At 33.6% G+C, this 16,217-nt stretch overlaps 1 protein-coding gene across 1 annotated transcript in view; it reads left to right on the top strand.

Moving 5' to 3' along the window:
* LOC121382760 (collagen alpha-1(I) chain-like) overlaps window positions 1-16,217 on the top strand; it is a 118,559-nt gene that overhangs the window by 76,945 nt on the left and 25,397 nt on the right. The window contains exons 29-42 of the mRNA XM_041512339.1: window positions 547-600; window positions 1,309-1,362; window positions 1,976-2,029; window positions 3,277-3,366; window positions 8,273-8,326; window positions 9,593-9,646; window positions 10,031-10,084; window positions 10,734-10,787; window positions 11,833-11,886; window positions 12,624-12,677; window positions 13,417-13,470; window positions 14,092-14,145; window positions 14,980-15,087; window positions 15,764-15,817. Coding sequence (XP_041368273.1) covers window positions 547-600; window positions 1,309-1,362; window positions 1,976-2,029; window positions 3,277-3,366; window positions 8,273-8,326; window positions 9,593-9,646; window positions 10,031-10,084; window positions 10,734-10,787; window positions 11,833-11,886; window positions 12,624-12,677; window positions 13,417-13,470; window positions 14,092-14,145; window positions 14,980-15,087; window positions 15,764-15,817 — 846 coding nt within the window. The remainder of the gene's footprint in view (window positions 1-546; window positions 601-1,308; window positions 1,363-1,975; window positions 2,030-3,276; window positions 3,367-8,272; window positions 8,327-9,592; window positions 9,647-10,030; window positions 10,085-10,733; window positions 10,788-11,832; window positions 11,887-12,623; window positions 12,678-13,416; window positions 13,471-14,091; window positions 14,146-14,979; window positions 15,088-15,763; window positions 15,818-16,217) is intronic.

The following is a 16,217-nucleotide window of genomic DNA, read 5'->3' as shown; positions in this document are numbered from 1 at the left end:
GCGAGAAAGAAATTGATGCTATAGATGTAATTATATTTTTTTTTTTATTTCATCTTGTATAGTATGATACATTATACATGTATAATTAATGTATTTTGGGTTCTTTTTGCACCATTTAATTAATTTCAGTAAACAAATAATTTATATGGAAGATATTTCATGTTTTTTGTCAAATATGATTGATATCTCATCAAGTGAAGTTTGCAATCACGAGTGTGATATGATTGTAAACTTCACAACATGAGATATAAATCATGTCTGATAAAAAACATAAAATTTATTATAGAACTTTTGGCAATTTACCTTTATTTTTAAAATGCCAGCAGCAAAATAGTTCCGGCTTTCTTACAGTGAAGATAACACTTTCTACAGTGATGATAACACATTTTAGAGTGAAATAGTGAAATCTTCACTCTAAAATGTGTTATCATCACTGAGTGATTGATAACACTTTTATTTCACTGATAATTTAAGATATTTCAATAAATGTTATATAATAATTGGTGTTATTAAAAAACAATCTCTTCCATTTTGTTTTGTTTGTAGGGTCTCCCAGGACCTCCAGGTCAACCAGGACCGATCGGAGTTATGGGACCTGCTGTGAGTTGAAACTGAAACATTTACAACATTTACCTTTGACATTTTCTATTTGCTTATTCTCTTTGAAAACAATTTGAAAAGTTGGGAATGTGTTCACATGTATATTTTAATAGATGTGCTTTACAATAAGTGCAACATCATAATATATAATGTATATTGTTCTGGGCACCGTTTTACAAAGCAATCTTAGCACTAAGATCACCATAAGTGCATAGCTGCCATATGCATTTAAGGTGATCTTAGCATTAAGATCACTTCATAAAACAGGGTCCTGGAGTTAGCAAATTAAATGGAGATAAAAAACTAAAGAAAACAAATTGCTTAAATATTCAAAATCTGTGATCAGTGAGAATATTATTCAATAATATTTGAATCAAGACCATTGGTAATGCAGAAAGGTGCTTCCAACACTATTTTAAAACTTATTTATATATTTTTTATGATTTCACTTTTATGGTTATGATCATAGTGTTTAACATGCACATTCAGAGCAAGCTGTTGTAGCACACACCTGTCATGGGCGCAAGTGTCAAAAATTGGGGTGAAGGGGAAAGGGGGTTGACCATGCTGGCAGCATAAGCAGCCCGACCAGTGTTGGTAGTGGGTGAGGGTTTCACTTTTATGACGTAACCAATGCATATATATTTGTAGTACATTAAAATTTAAAATATTGACTGTATATGCTGAATTATGTTTTCCCTTTGGCAGGGAATTAATGGTGAGCCAGGACAACCAGGAGACAGGGGAGTACCCGGAAACCCAGTAAGTAGTTCAGAATATTTATAATTTATTGTTTCAGTTGAGGAATTTTCATTTGCCAATTTAAGATCCAATCTGTGACATATGCATGTCACAATAATTTTGATTGGCTGCTTTCAAAACACAGTTTATTGATTATGAATATCAGACAAATTTTGATTGGCTAATATGAATACAGATTGTTGAATATGCATATAACAAGAGTTTTCATTCGACAGTATGAAATACAAAATATCAAATATGTCTTAACATTTGTAAATAATTGTAGGAATAAGGCTGAGGGTTCTTAAAAGATTGCTTTTATTAGTCGATGATAAGTTTTGTCTCCATCCCTCTGTCTGTTCTTCTGTCTGACATATAGTTTTCCAGACTTGTTTTTCACAATGCCTCAAGATAATGAGCTGATTTTTTTAATGTATATCTTTATCATGTACTGTTACAAATCAAGTTTGACTTTCATGGCGATTTATCCACTTTTCACAGAGTTATGGCCCTTGAATTTAGGAGATACAAAAAATTGTTGGGCCTGGTAGGGGACATGTATTGTTTTAACAGTACTCTCAGAATGCTGGTTTTCATTGGAAATGTATTACAGCTAATTTAATTCTTATTTCAGGGACCACCTGGTGATACCGGTCTACCAGGACCACGAGGAAAACCAGGAGATTCGGTGAGTTATTTTTATATTATTACATATAAATAGTCTGATTCTCCATTTATTTTTGGACTGTCCTACCAAAATGCTCCAAATAAATTATATAAATATTCTACCGAGCAGTCAAAATATATCTTTTTCACTAATTGCTATTCCAAAATTTGGTCCATTTCCAAATCACTCCCCCCACCCCACCTCCCTTCTGTCCCGGACCCAGTCACTGGTGAAGTCAGAGATTGTACCCGGGAGAGACGTGCTTGAACTGTAATTGGATATAGACATGTTAACATGTTATCCAATCCAATCCAGTTAGTTATTTATTATTTAAGTAAGTCAGAGATTGTGCCCAGGATAGACGTGCTTGAACCGTAATTGGATATAGGCATATTAATATGTCATCCAGTGAGTTATTTATTATTTTAGTAATGGAATATATGTTTTAGAAATTCCACTGATCTCCAGTTATATATCTACATGTACTGGTAGTTTAAAAACGTATCCTTAATAAAATAACTTTCATGAGGAGGATACTTTTGTAGGAGGTTAAAATACATGAGATATGTGCATACAGGTGGTCAGTATACCAGGTGACTTGTTAAAAAAATTACGAAATGGTACCGTAGTCAAAATTGCCAAATGATATTCAAAATGACCAAATGGTATTTAAACCAACAATGTGAATAGTGAGAAGACCTAGAAAATGTGCACCCTATGTCTACATTAGCATCACAGATTGATATACTATATGGTATTATGAATGGTACATTAAAATACCACTGTTTTATTAATAGATGTGAAAAATCTAATATAATTTAAACACTATGAAAACAACTAATAAATATCAAATTCACAAATATCATAATAAAAACAAAAGCAACCACTTCATTAAATGTTTAATAGTCAACATATTAATCTTATTGAATTTCATGCCTAGAAAGATTTCTATTTAACAATATTTTTAACTATAACCAGAAAACCCCCACATATTGCTTATAATGTCAGGCATGTGTGTAAGGGGTGGGTTTTGAGGGTTGAAACCCCCCTGCTCAAGGAAATTTTCATTTTTTTAATGTATTTTCCGGAGAAGCATAACTCGACCCCTCTAGAAACTTTGCTCTCCATAATCTAGACTTGTCCCTGGATAAATTCCTGAACATGTGCTGGAATGTACCTTTGATTTAAAGTGTGTAATATGGAATATAAATCTTGTTGAACACTGACCATGTATATTGTTGATTGACCCTAGTTATCTCATGTTTTAGGGACCAGCTGGTCTGTCCGGTAATCCAGGTCCCCCTGGACCGCCAGGACATGGAGGATTTCCAGGAGAAAGAGGCTTTCCAGGACCACGGGTATGTTAACAGTGTCTTTGTAGTCCTCAGTCATTATTAGGGGATTTCCAGGACCACGGGTATGTTAACAGTGTCTTTGTAGTCCTCAGTCATTATTAGGGGATTTCCAGGACCACGGGTATGTTAACAGTGTCTTTGTAGTCCTCAGTCATTATTAGGGGATTTCCAGGACCACAGGTATGTTAACAGTGTCTTTGTAGTCCTCAGTCATTATTAGGGGATTTCCAGGACCATTGGTATATTAACAGTGTCTTTATAATCCTAGGTCATTATTAGGGGATTTCCAGGACCATGGGTATGTTAAAAGTGTCTTTATAATCCTTAGTCATTATTAGAAGATTTCCAGGACCATGGGTATGTTAACAGTGTCTTTGTAGTCCTCAGTCATTATTAGGGGATTTCCAGGACCATGGGTATGTTAACAGTGTCTTTGTAGTCCTCAGTCATTATTAGGGGATTTCCAGGACCATGGGTATGTTAAAAGTGTCTTTATAATCCTTAGTCATTATTAGGAGATTTCCAGAAGAAAGAGGGTTTTCAGGACCACATGTATGTTAACAGTGTCTTTATGATCCTCAGTCATTATTAGGGGATTTTTAGGAGAAAGATAGTTTCCAGGACAGCGGGTATGTTAACAGTGTCTTTGTAGTCCTACGTCCTCTGTCATTATTAGAGGGTTTCCAGAACCATGGGTATGTTAACAAGTGTCTTTGTAGTCCTAGGTCATTATTAGGAGATTTCTAGGACCACAGGTATGTTAACAGTATCTTTGTAGTCCCCTGTCATTATTAAGGGATTTTCAGGACCATGGGTATGTTAACAATGTCTTTATAATCCTTAGTCATTATTAGGAGATTTCCAGAAGAAAGAGGGTTTTCAGGACCACAGGTATGTTAACAGTGTCTTTATGATCCTCAGTCATTATTAGGGGATTTTTAGGAGAAAGATAGTTTCCAGGACAGCGGGTATGTTAACAGTGTCTTTGTAGTCCTACGTCCTCTGTCATTATTAGAGGGTTTCCAGAACCATGGGTATGTTAACAAGTGTCTTTGTAGTCCTAGGTCATTATTAGGAGATTTCCAGGACCACAGGTATGTTAACAGTATCTTTGTAGTCCCCTGTCATTATTAAGGGATTTCCAGGACCATGGGTATGTTAACAGTGTCTTTGTAGTCCTCAGTCATTATTAGGGGATTTCCAGGACCAGGGGTATGTTAACAGTGTCTTTGTAGTCCTCAGTCATTATTAGGGGATTTCCAGGACCACGGGTATGTTAACAGTGTCTTTGTAGTCCTCAGTCATTATTAGGGGATTTCCAGGACCATTGGTATGTTAACAGTGTCTTTATAATCCTAGGTCATTATTAGGGGATTTCCAGGACCATGGGTATGTTAAAAGTGTCTTTATAATCCTTAGTCATTATTAGGAGATTTCTAGGACCATGGGTATGTTAACAGTGTCTTTGTAGTCCTCAGTCATTATTAGGGGATTTCCAGGACCATGGGTATGTTAACAGTGTCTTTGTAGTCCTCAGTCATTATTAGGGGATTTCCAGGACCATGGGTATGTTAAAAGTGTCTTTATAATCCTTAGTCATTATTAGGAGATTTCCAGAAGAAAGAGGGTTTTCAGGACCACATGTATGTTAACAGTGTCTTTATGATCCTCAGTCATTATTAGGGGATTTTTAGGAGAAAGATAGTTTCCAGGACAGCGGGTATGTTAACAGTGTCTTTGTAGTCCTACGTCCTCTGTCATTATTAGAGGGTTTCCAGAACCATGGGTATGTTAACAAGTGTCTTTGTAGTCCTAGGTCATTATTAGGAGATTTCTAGGACCACAGGTATGTTAACAGTATCTTTGTAGTCCCCTGTCATTATTAAGGGATTTTCAGGACCATGGGTATGTTAACAATGTCTTTATAATCCTTAGTCATTATTAGGAGATTTCCAGAAGAAAGAGGGTTTTCAGGACCACAGGTATGTTAACAGTGTCTTTATGATCCTCAGTCATTATTAGGGGATTTTTAGGAGAAAGATAGTTTCCAGGACAGCGGGTATGTTAACAGTGTCTTTGTAGTCCTACGTCCTCTGTCATTATTAGAGGGTTTCCAGAACCATGGGTATGTTAACAAGTGTCTTTGTAGTCCTAGGTCATTATTAGGAGATTTCCAGGACCACAGGTATGTTAACAGTATCTTTGTAGTCCCCTGTCATTATTAAGGGATTTCCAGAACCATGGGTATGTTAACAGTGTCTTTATAATCCTAGGTCATTATTAGAGGATTTTCAGGACCATGGGTATGTTAACAAGTGTCTTTGTAGTCCTAGGTCATTATTAAGGGATTTCCAGGACCACGGATATGTTAACAGTGTCATTGTAGTTAGGTCCTCTGTCATTATTCGAGGATTTCCAGGACCCCATGTATGTTAACAGTGTCACTATAGTCCTTAGTCATTATTAGGGGCCAGTGGTAAAGCACTCATTGATCCATAGTTGGTCTAAGATTGATCCTTGTCAGTTGGTCCATTGGGCTATTTCTTGTTTCAGTCAATGCTCCACAACTGGTGTAACAAAGGCCATGATATGTACTTCCTGGGATGGTACTTATAAAAGATCCCTTGCTGCTAATTGAAAAGAGTAGCCCATGGAGTGGTGGCAACAGGTGTTTTCACTAATTATCTGTATGGTCTTTAACCACATGTCTGACAATAGTTCATGAAGTGGCGGGATCAATCACCCTCAATAGACTTTACCTGCCCATTTTTTATGGGGCATATTATGGTTCGGTGTTGTCCATCCGTCTTTCCGTCTGTCCATCTGTATGATTGTAAAACTTTTCATTTCTCGAGTATACCATATTTCCTCTAATAAGCGCTTGGGTACTTATATTAATTACATAATGGTAGCAGATCTGACACTTCTTAGAGACTGGCATTACTAAAGACCCGGTCTTTATTTTTTCAAACAAATTTTTGAAATTAAAGCTAAAAACTAGAAAATTATATTTAGTTTTAAACTTTAATTTCGAACTGTAACAAAACTTTAAACTTTAACAAAACAAAGAACAAATTAATATTATTTGTCCACATAAAGTGCCTAAATGCCTAAATTATGCCAGAGTGTAATCAGTTTTCGGCTGTCTTACCTGGCATTTATTAGAGGCCCAGTGTTTATTTTGTTGCAAAGTGTTACAGACCCGGCACTTATTGGAGGCCGGCGGTTATTTGAGGCCTGGCACTTATTAGAGGAAATGCGTTATATTTCTTATCAATTGACATACATATAGACGGGTTTTTCTGATTGTCGCCCAGCAGTTTATGACGATGTCGATAGATGGCGTAACTGTACAGCCGCCATTAAGGGAGTGAAATTCACGCAACAATAACATGTGATGGCATTGCAGCTGGGTGCAATTTCTGTCTTAATGACTTTTTTGGAACGTTTTGCAAAAGCAAAACCAGTCTCTCGGATAATTCAACCTCATTTAAAGATTGTGTATTCATATCAATATCGGTGGAAATCTGTGAATGATTAAAAACCTAAATAATAAAGCATCTATACATGCCAATACAAAAGCATAGCGAATAAATTAAATACACGCAAGTGTAAATAATTTTGATGATTATTAAGTGAAACTTTACTGAATGCATCCTAAAATATAGAAAAGTATTTCAATTATGTACATTTGTAAAAAATGTGGTGTACCATTTAAAAAAAAAAGAAAGACTGACCTTGGATCTCGACTCTAGAGTAGATGTTAACGTTTAGCTGTTACTATTATTAGCTCTGGTATATTCCAGATGTGATCACTTGGGGTTGAAGTGGGGCGCAGTTAACACTGCCAAATATTTATCTCTTATTTTTTTTTATTTTTTTTTATTTTTATTTTTTTTATATATACATACGAGTTATTATGGTGTTAAATGTGTGCGATAAAATGATAAATAAATAATTTACTGACGTAACATGCATGCATGCCACGTCGAAAATCGCACAACCCATTTCGTTGGGAAAAAAGTTGTATAGTTATTAATTTTTGTAATAATAATAATAATAATAATAATAATAATAATAATAATAATAATAATAATAATAATAATAATAATAAATAATAAAATAAATAAAATAAAAAATAATTTATTTATTTATTTATCTGTTATTATTTTATAATTATAATATATATTTTAAAAATTATTATCTTTTGTTTCTTGGAAAATTTAAAAAAAAAATAATCATCCACAATATACAACACTAAATTACCCCGAAAATGCGCCTCTGCTTAGTCATAACATTTTCTATACAGGGCCTACTAGCTAGTTACAAACAGAACCCATTTTATCTGATACCCTTGTCCGCTGAGGCTAAGATATTGTTTTAAAGTTCAATATATTAGGCTATACAAGTGTCCAGGGAAATTATATTTGCTTGCATAAGTTTAAATTATTCATTATGCTTTAATATATTCGCGTGTATATAGATATGCTTTATTATTTACGTTTTTAATTATTAATACACTTCCACCAACTTTGATATAAATATACAATCTTTAAATGAGGTTGTATTATTCGACATACTGGTTTTGCTTTCACAAAATGTACTAAAAAGGTAATAAATACTGAAAATGCACCCAGATGCAATGCCTTCACATGTTATTATTGTGCGAGTTTCACTCCCTTAATGACGGACCGATCATGTGATTCTAAACATGGCCGCGCACAGTACTTTGACGTCACTGGCCAATAAATTTGTCTATAGGATCAAGCTGTTTTTATTTCAACTTTACCATCATGTGTGTTTTTGTATATCATAATACTGTGCTCTTATTTAGACTATTTTTCAGTATTTCACATGATTTTTTTGGTTTAGTATCATGCTGTTATTTAAAGTTTGTTTGTATTTTCAGGGTACTCCTGGTGAAAGAGGAGTCGGTGGAGGCAAAGGAGAAATAGGACCACCAGTAAGAATAACTCTAGTTTACTGACAACAGCACTATGAAATTACCTCCCTTGTTCTTGATGCCAATCTATTGGTAGTACTAAACCAAAGTTTAATGTGCACCTAACTTTTGTTAGAGCAATTAATACTACAAGTCCTGCTATTGGTGATAAATGTGACTGTTTTTTGTAAAAAAAAAAAAAAATTAGTTTCATCTGGAGAAAAAAAATGCAATTTTATTTCATCTAGTACCACTGTGTCAAGCAGCCTTGTGCTTGAAACATGTATGGGGTACCTGTAAAACCCCCAGAATTGTACAAAACTAGGGTGTTATAAAAACATCCAGTAATATCAAGCCATTAAAGGTACCATTTTATTCAGTTTATACTTTGAGGTAGGGGTTTAGCACTGATATTTATGTGTCATACTTTGGTTGATATATTGCATATAGTGTTTTTAAACAAAAACGTTAACATGGTCACTTATTGGATTTTATTTGGTATAGTACAACCTCTAAAGTTTATTACCTGTTGAATGTATTGAGGAGATTTTGTATTTACGATTTTATTCAGTAATATTTAATGTGTATTTATATTGATAATAGTGTTTATTTTGCTATTTGTAGGTTAGTGTCACCTTTACATATACTAGTAAAAGCATTTTGCCTGGCACTAACACTTCAAATGTTGGTCTGAGTTAAACAATGCTTATTAAAAATTTCTTTTGAATGTGGATTTTCTAACAGACAATACCTATCTAAATTGACTACCTGCTAGTAACAAGCTATAGACATGCTAAGATATCTAATACTGATAACATGCATTGAAATACGTTTCTTTGAATTTCTTTTTAATTGTTATATGAAAAAATAATTTAAATCAATTATAATTTATAGTTTTTAAAAGAAATGTTTTATATTCATAATCAGTCTGATATTTATGAATTCCTGTTATGAAATTTTGTCAAACAATATTTAAAAGGTTTTTTTGTTGGGTTTTTTGGCTTTTTAAATAAGTTAAAGCTACCACATAAACTTACAAGTGGTATGCATTGTTATTTGCATATTTTTGAAATTTTAATTGACAACCAATAGTCCTGAATGCACAGCTGTCAATCAAGACATTGAAAGTGTGCAAATAACCATGCATAATACAAATAAATGTTTGGCTTGGTGAGAGGTGGGCTTTAAAAAGTGTGCAGTTATAGACATTTACCACACATGTTTGTCAATGGGAAAACACCCAGAGCATGGTACAGTGCATATTGTATTTGTGACATTTGTTTGTAGGGAGAGAAGGGATCTCAAGGTGAACAGGGAGTTGCTGGACCAACTGGCACACAAGTAAGTTATTATATTTCTTTTACATATCTCTTTCACACAATTATTTTCATTTGTAGAAGGTTGATATATAATTTTCATATATGTCCAAGATAATTAAATAAAATAACAATATCTAGAATATTTGTTAAGGCATAAAAACAAGATTTGTCTATGTTGTGGCAGTGATTACCATGTCTGTAATGTAAAACGAAAAAACAGAATTAAAAAGAAAACCAAATGTGTTATAGTATGATGATATTTAAGCAGTAGTTTAGTTTTTTTTCTTCCAGTACTTAATAAATCATGTAATGTGTTAAATATACAAAGTCTTGTTTCCTTCAGTGAAATAAGGTTGCATTATGTTATGTGTCAAGTATACGAACTCTTTGTGTGTTGTTTTTTCAGGGTATTCCTGGTCTTCCTGGAGCACGAGGAAAGAGAGGAGAGAAGGGAGATATGGTGGGTTTTTAAACAACAGTGGTTTATTGCTTTAAACCTCGGAAATAAAATATTATGTTAAACAAAATAATCTTTGTCACTATAATAAATATATTAATTGCTATAAATTATAAGTTATTTCATATCTTTAAAACTTTGTAACAATATAGATATAAATATATATTTTATAATTTTTTTTATTTTTCAGTGTGAAATCAAATCATATAAATAAAAGTAAGAGAAAAAAGAGTAAACATTTAAAGTTTGTATTTGTATTTTAAAAAAGTCACTGTAAATTCCTTTATTTTCATGGGCTTACATTTTTGTGGTTTTTCATTGAGTACTTAAATTCATGGATCAAAACGGTAGTAGAAATTTGTATCATATATTCACATGTATTATATTTTTTATTGTGTTCTTATATTCGTTGACTGCACCACATGAAAAACTAAGTAGACCACCATGAACAAAAGTGATTTCACAGTATAAAACAACAGGAATTATATGCAAGTATACAAACAACCATGAACAAAAGTGATTTCACAGTATAAAACAACAGGAATTATATGCAAGTATACAAACAACCATGAACAAAAATTATTTCACCGTATAAAACAACATGCCTGTGAAATGTGTAGAAATTAATATACGTATTTTGTGTTTCCCTTAGGGAGTTGAAGGAGTCCCTGGAACCCCAGGCTCACCAGGACCTAGAGGAGGACCAGTAAGTATATTGTCACACACAGTGTAAACTGATTGTGCGTCAAACAGTCATGATCTTTTAGATCATAGCTATTTCCCAGATTTCATTTTAACTAAACACTTCTTTAGTGGAAGAAGGCAGGATGTATCTCAGTGGTAAAGTGTCAGTCGAGTCAAAGGCAGTGGTATGTGCTATCCTGACTGTGGGATGGTGCATATAAAAGATCTCTTGTTACTAATGGAAAAATGTAGCAGGTTTTCTCTCTAAGACTATACGTCAAAATTACCAAATGTTTGACATCCAATAGCCAATGATTAATAAATCAATGTGCTCTAGTGGTGTCATTGAACAAGACAAATTTTAACTTTCTTTAGTGGAAATACATTGCAAGTTTTCGAAAGTTTGACTGTGACTTAGACACATTCACTTGTAAGTTGATCTTACCTGTTTTCACAGATTTTGTTTACCTGTAAAGTAAAAAAATACCCAGATTATTAAAACAAATTGGATTAATTTAGTGTGTAAGATACAGGTACCCACAAAAGTAACTAATATACAGATAATGAATTCACCTGCATAATGGTTGTAGATATTAAAACATCCTGCTGTGATTACTTTCTTCTGGAGTTAGACTAAAGTTTGACTAAACACAAATTGCCTGTATTTTATTTCTGAAAGCATACATGCATCTATGGTAGTACTTCATTCCAACCAGTGCACCACAACTGGACAAAGGCCATCATATGTGTTTTCCTGTCTGTGGGAAAATGCATATAAAAGATCCCATGTTGCATTAGGAAAAATGTTGCAGGTTTTCTCTGATAACTACGAGTCAGAATTACCAAATATTTGACATCCAAATAGCCGATGATCAATTAATCGATGTGCTCCAGTGGTGTTGTTAAACAAAACAAAACTTTAACTTTTTAACTATGGTAGTATAGTAGTTTCATGAACATTTTACAAGTTAAATATCAGATTCTGATAGATTAAAGATGATAAGAAATATGTTAAGCATGGTGTGTAAGTTATGGCCCTCTATTTACATGTATTCTTTGTGTTCCAGGGTTACAGAGGTCCAGCAGGCCCAGTTGGACCGCCAGGATTTGAAGGAGATAAGGTAAAGAAGAAGAAATATTCAAAAACTATACAGTAAAGTACTCTTATAATGAACGAGACAGAATCATGATAGCTAGTTTGTTATAGCAGTCGTTCGTTGTACACATTTGTACAAGTTGGTTATTAATGTATAGGGAGATAAAAGGGGACTTCACGATCAGTTCGTTGGCGTAGTTCGTTCTAAGCATGTTCGTTATAAGTGTACTTTATTGTACTTGAAAATTGTATTATCACTTTTTTGTTATTGAACATAATTTACTAATGCACAGAGGAAAAACAAATGTGAATCAAAGACACAGAAAGACAAACAAGTAATTATATGGAACATTGATTTTTAAAAACTAAAAGCTCATTACTTGTAATGAATAATATTATGTTAAATATTACTTTTTCGATATCAAATACAGAAGCAATATGACATCAACTTTTGCATTTAGCTTAATGTTACGGTTTTGCACTTAGCTACATTTCTTACAAACTTAAGTCCTAGATCAATAAAATTTGATTTGTAGTTCAGAGTATGAATGTTAATCTCAATGTATGTGAAACCAAAATAGCATTTTTAAAAGTTTTTAAAACTAATTTAAATTATTATTATTGGGTTTTTTTTTTCTCCTCTGTGATTCATCAGTACATTTATACATTTATACGGTCCTAATAATGAGAATATACATTAGGATCAGGGTTTGTTTTATTACCACTGATTTAAAATAACCGTGTTTGTTTGTTTGTTTTCAGGGTAACCCAGGACCTCCAGGTCTGAGAGGATTCAAAGGAGACCATGGCGTTATGGTGAGTTTCTCACTGAGGCTATACATCTGTTTTAATGGTGATAAATCCAGTTGGATAGCGCTTCCAAAGGGCCAGGGAACGAGAGGTAGCCCAGTGGTAAAGTGCTCGCTTGATGCGCGGTCGGTTTGGGATCGGTCCCCATCAGTAGGCCCATTGGGCTATTTCTCGCTCCAGCCAATGCACCATGACTGGTACATCAAAGGCCGTGGTATGTGCTGTCCTGTCTATGGGATGGTGCATATAAAAGATCCCTTGCTGCTAATCGAAAAGAGTAGCCCATGAAGTGGCGACACTGGATTTTCTCCTATATCTGTGTGGTCCTTAATCATATGTCTGATGCCATATAACCATAAATGAAATGAGTTGAGTACGTCGTTAAAACGTTTCCTTCCTTCCTTCCAAAGGGCCAGAATCTTTCCTTTTAAGAATCTTTCCTTTTAAGAACCTTTCCTTTCAACAATTTAAAATAAAGAGTAATTGCAGAAAGTTACTGTGTGATGCTAGATCATCGTTAAAGAATTTTTAATTTTCCTAAAATCACTCTATTTCATTCATATTCATCAGATGAAGTTGGACCTTTGCTGCAAACTGTTTACCTGTCCAAATAAGTGGCATTTAAAAAAAAGGAAGAGAACTTTATAGCTAAAAGTAGATAGAATAAATGTACGTTTGGTTTTAATAATGACATTTGTTAGCTTTGGGTGTTTGTTAATACACTCACTGACTGTGTTTCTTTCAGGGCCCACCAGGACCTCAAGGACCAGTAGGCATACAGGGACCTCCAGGTACTGTGGTAAGTTCATATCAGTTGTTATCCTAAGTTCATTTTAGTTATTGTCCTTGTGCTTAATAAACTTCACTAATAGACATGGGCTTGTGCTTATTAAGTAGAAAAAAGCTAATTAAGTATATGGTTGAAGGAATCTGTTACGCTTGTATTTGTAATGTCTATTTATGTTTACATTTGATGTATTTTTTATGTTTATAAAAGTAATAAACATTTACAGGGAAATAGACATAAATATTTGCACATTGGACCTTAAACATATAGTTGCAATTTGTCATGTTATAATTGCAGTGTAATATTCTGGACATAAAATACAAATACTTAAGTACTTATGCTACTTGCTTAATTGACCTAAAAAGAAACCACACTGAAGCTACATCGAAACATGAATGTGAACTAAAGATACAAATTGAAAAAGCAGTAACAGTAATTGTATAAAAACATCAAGACTAAAAGTTAAACTCATGATCTATAATGATTGATGTTTAAAATTATTTGCTTTATTTGACATCCATTCAGTGCCAGTTTTCATTTATTAACTCAAATACTATGATTGATTTGTTAAAAGTTTACAGCTTCCTGTGGTGAAATATAACTGAATATAAGAGTGATATTTCTGTTTTTTAGGGTCCCCCAGGAGATATGGGATTGAGAGGACCACGTGGTATTCCAGGAATGAAGGTAAGGGTTCTCTCATGTCTACAAAAATTGAAATTATTCGGTGTCACAGCTAAGCACATACACTCATCTACTTAGAAGGATACTTTCTTTTCAACATCACCTGTCCTCATACGTCTGAATCAAACAGTGAAGGAAAAAAGGACAATATTCACATGACCAGAACTAGAGGGAGCATACAGTAGAAGAATTTTAAGCCATGGCATTGACTGTTGAGATGTTCAGACCAGACTAAAGAGAAAACACCTCAAGTTTTCTCCAAATTGTTCCAGTGCATAGAGAGCAAGTGTCATGGTTGCCCTCCTTACTTGCCATTGTACCCTGGAAATTTGACGTTTTTGATGGTGAGAATCATGCTATGGTGCCCTATTTGGTTTGCCACCATGCCCTTCCCATACATTCTATGTTGTATATAAGAAATATAAAATTATCATTGGTGACATGGCAAGAGACACCCATATTCAAGAAATTACGTAAGGTAAAGCCCAAATCACCATGGTAAATTAATCTTCACCTGAGGAAACATCGATAGAAAGTAAGTTGCCTTAGTGCCTCTCCTTTGAAGAAAACCTTTGCCTGTATGCAGCTCCAACTTGCCTTGGTGCCTTCATTTCTGTTATTAAACAGAAGGCAACACTTGCAATGCACACACCCTCCCCCACTTCAACTAAACTTCGACCTCTGTACCTGCCTACCAACCAACCTACCTACATACATATGTACATATGAAATGTTTTTTGGAGAGGTCATAATTTATGTTTTCTTAATCTTTTAGATAATGTATAAGCTTTTTTATATTTCATGAATAACATAATATAATATTTGTGTATTTTTCAGGGATCTGAAGGACCGCGTGGTCAGCTTGGTCCCACTGGACTCCCAGGCATGCAGGGAATGCCAGGTCCGCCCGGATCTAAGGGAGAAAAGGGTGACAATGGGGTTAAGGTTAGAATAATAGTAACATTGACATAAGTTCACAATGGAGTTGAGGTTGGTATAATTGTAACATTGACATAAGTTCACAATGGAGTTAAGGTTGGTATAATTGTAACATTGATATAAATTCACAATAGAGTTAAGGTTGGTATAATTGTAACATTGACATAAATTCACAATGGGGTTAAGGTTTGTATAATTGTAACATTGCCATAAGTTCGCTCACAGAATATCTTATTTTAATACTGATACGTAACCTACATAATTCTGTTTATGCCATTCCGAAAATGAAAAACAACATTTGATGTTTTAAAGTATCAGAAGCAAAATTTAAAACACATAAAATAAAATAATGTTTTGTTTATGTATCTCATGCACGTAGGCCTATAATATTTGCAATAATAGTAATTCAGTACTTTTTAATACTTTGCTCCTTGTTACTTTTTGATATGTTACTGTCAATATTGATTGATATGATACTTTATTTAATATCATTTGACCACTTCCTATCCGCTAATATTCGATTAACTCAAGGAAGAGGTCTGTTTCATCTTCACATTGTGTATAGTAAAAAGAAGTAAATATCTTATAATCTGGAAACAATTGTGTAATTCTTTGCTTTTGCATAATTAATAACTCATGTATATTCATTATCATTATTCACCATGTGCTGTTTGCTTTTCAGGGACCACCAGGACCCCCAGGACCTATGGGTAATCCAGGACCTTCAGGTGCAGCTGTGAGTAAAATATATCAAACATTTGTTTTCTAGTATTAAACAACATCACTTTAAACTTCCCTTCACATTTTCCATTGCCATGAATGTCATTTTTTTTATGTTTTACATTTTATGATGAAATACATATATGGCTTCTTTTGAAAACAATTTAGTTTTTAAATTTAAAAAGTACACATTATTGACTGCTATAAATGGGTCAACAAGAGAGTTCAGATTTTGGTGTTAAAATGATTTCGCTTTTGTTAACCAAACATGGGTTTGGAGTTATGTTTTGTATTTTAAAGTTGACAGAATATTTAATTTATAGTTTTCATTGACATTTAAGATAAGAATGCACATATTATTCAGCTTTAATGTTGCTATACCTTTTATCTCGCTTATCTTTTGAAATAATTATTAA

This window comes from Gigantopelta aegis, chromosome 10, assembly GCF_016097555.1.
Source record: "Gigantopelta aegis isolate Gae_Host chromosome 10, Gae_host_genome, whole genome shotgun sequence".
Taxonomy (NCBI): Eukaryota; Metazoa; Mollusca; class Gastropoda; order Neomphalida; family Peltospiridae; genus Gigantopelta; species Gigantopelta aegis.
The sequence above is the reverse complement of the archived record's forward strand: the minus strand, read 5'-3'. Positions and strand labels throughout refer to the sequence as shown.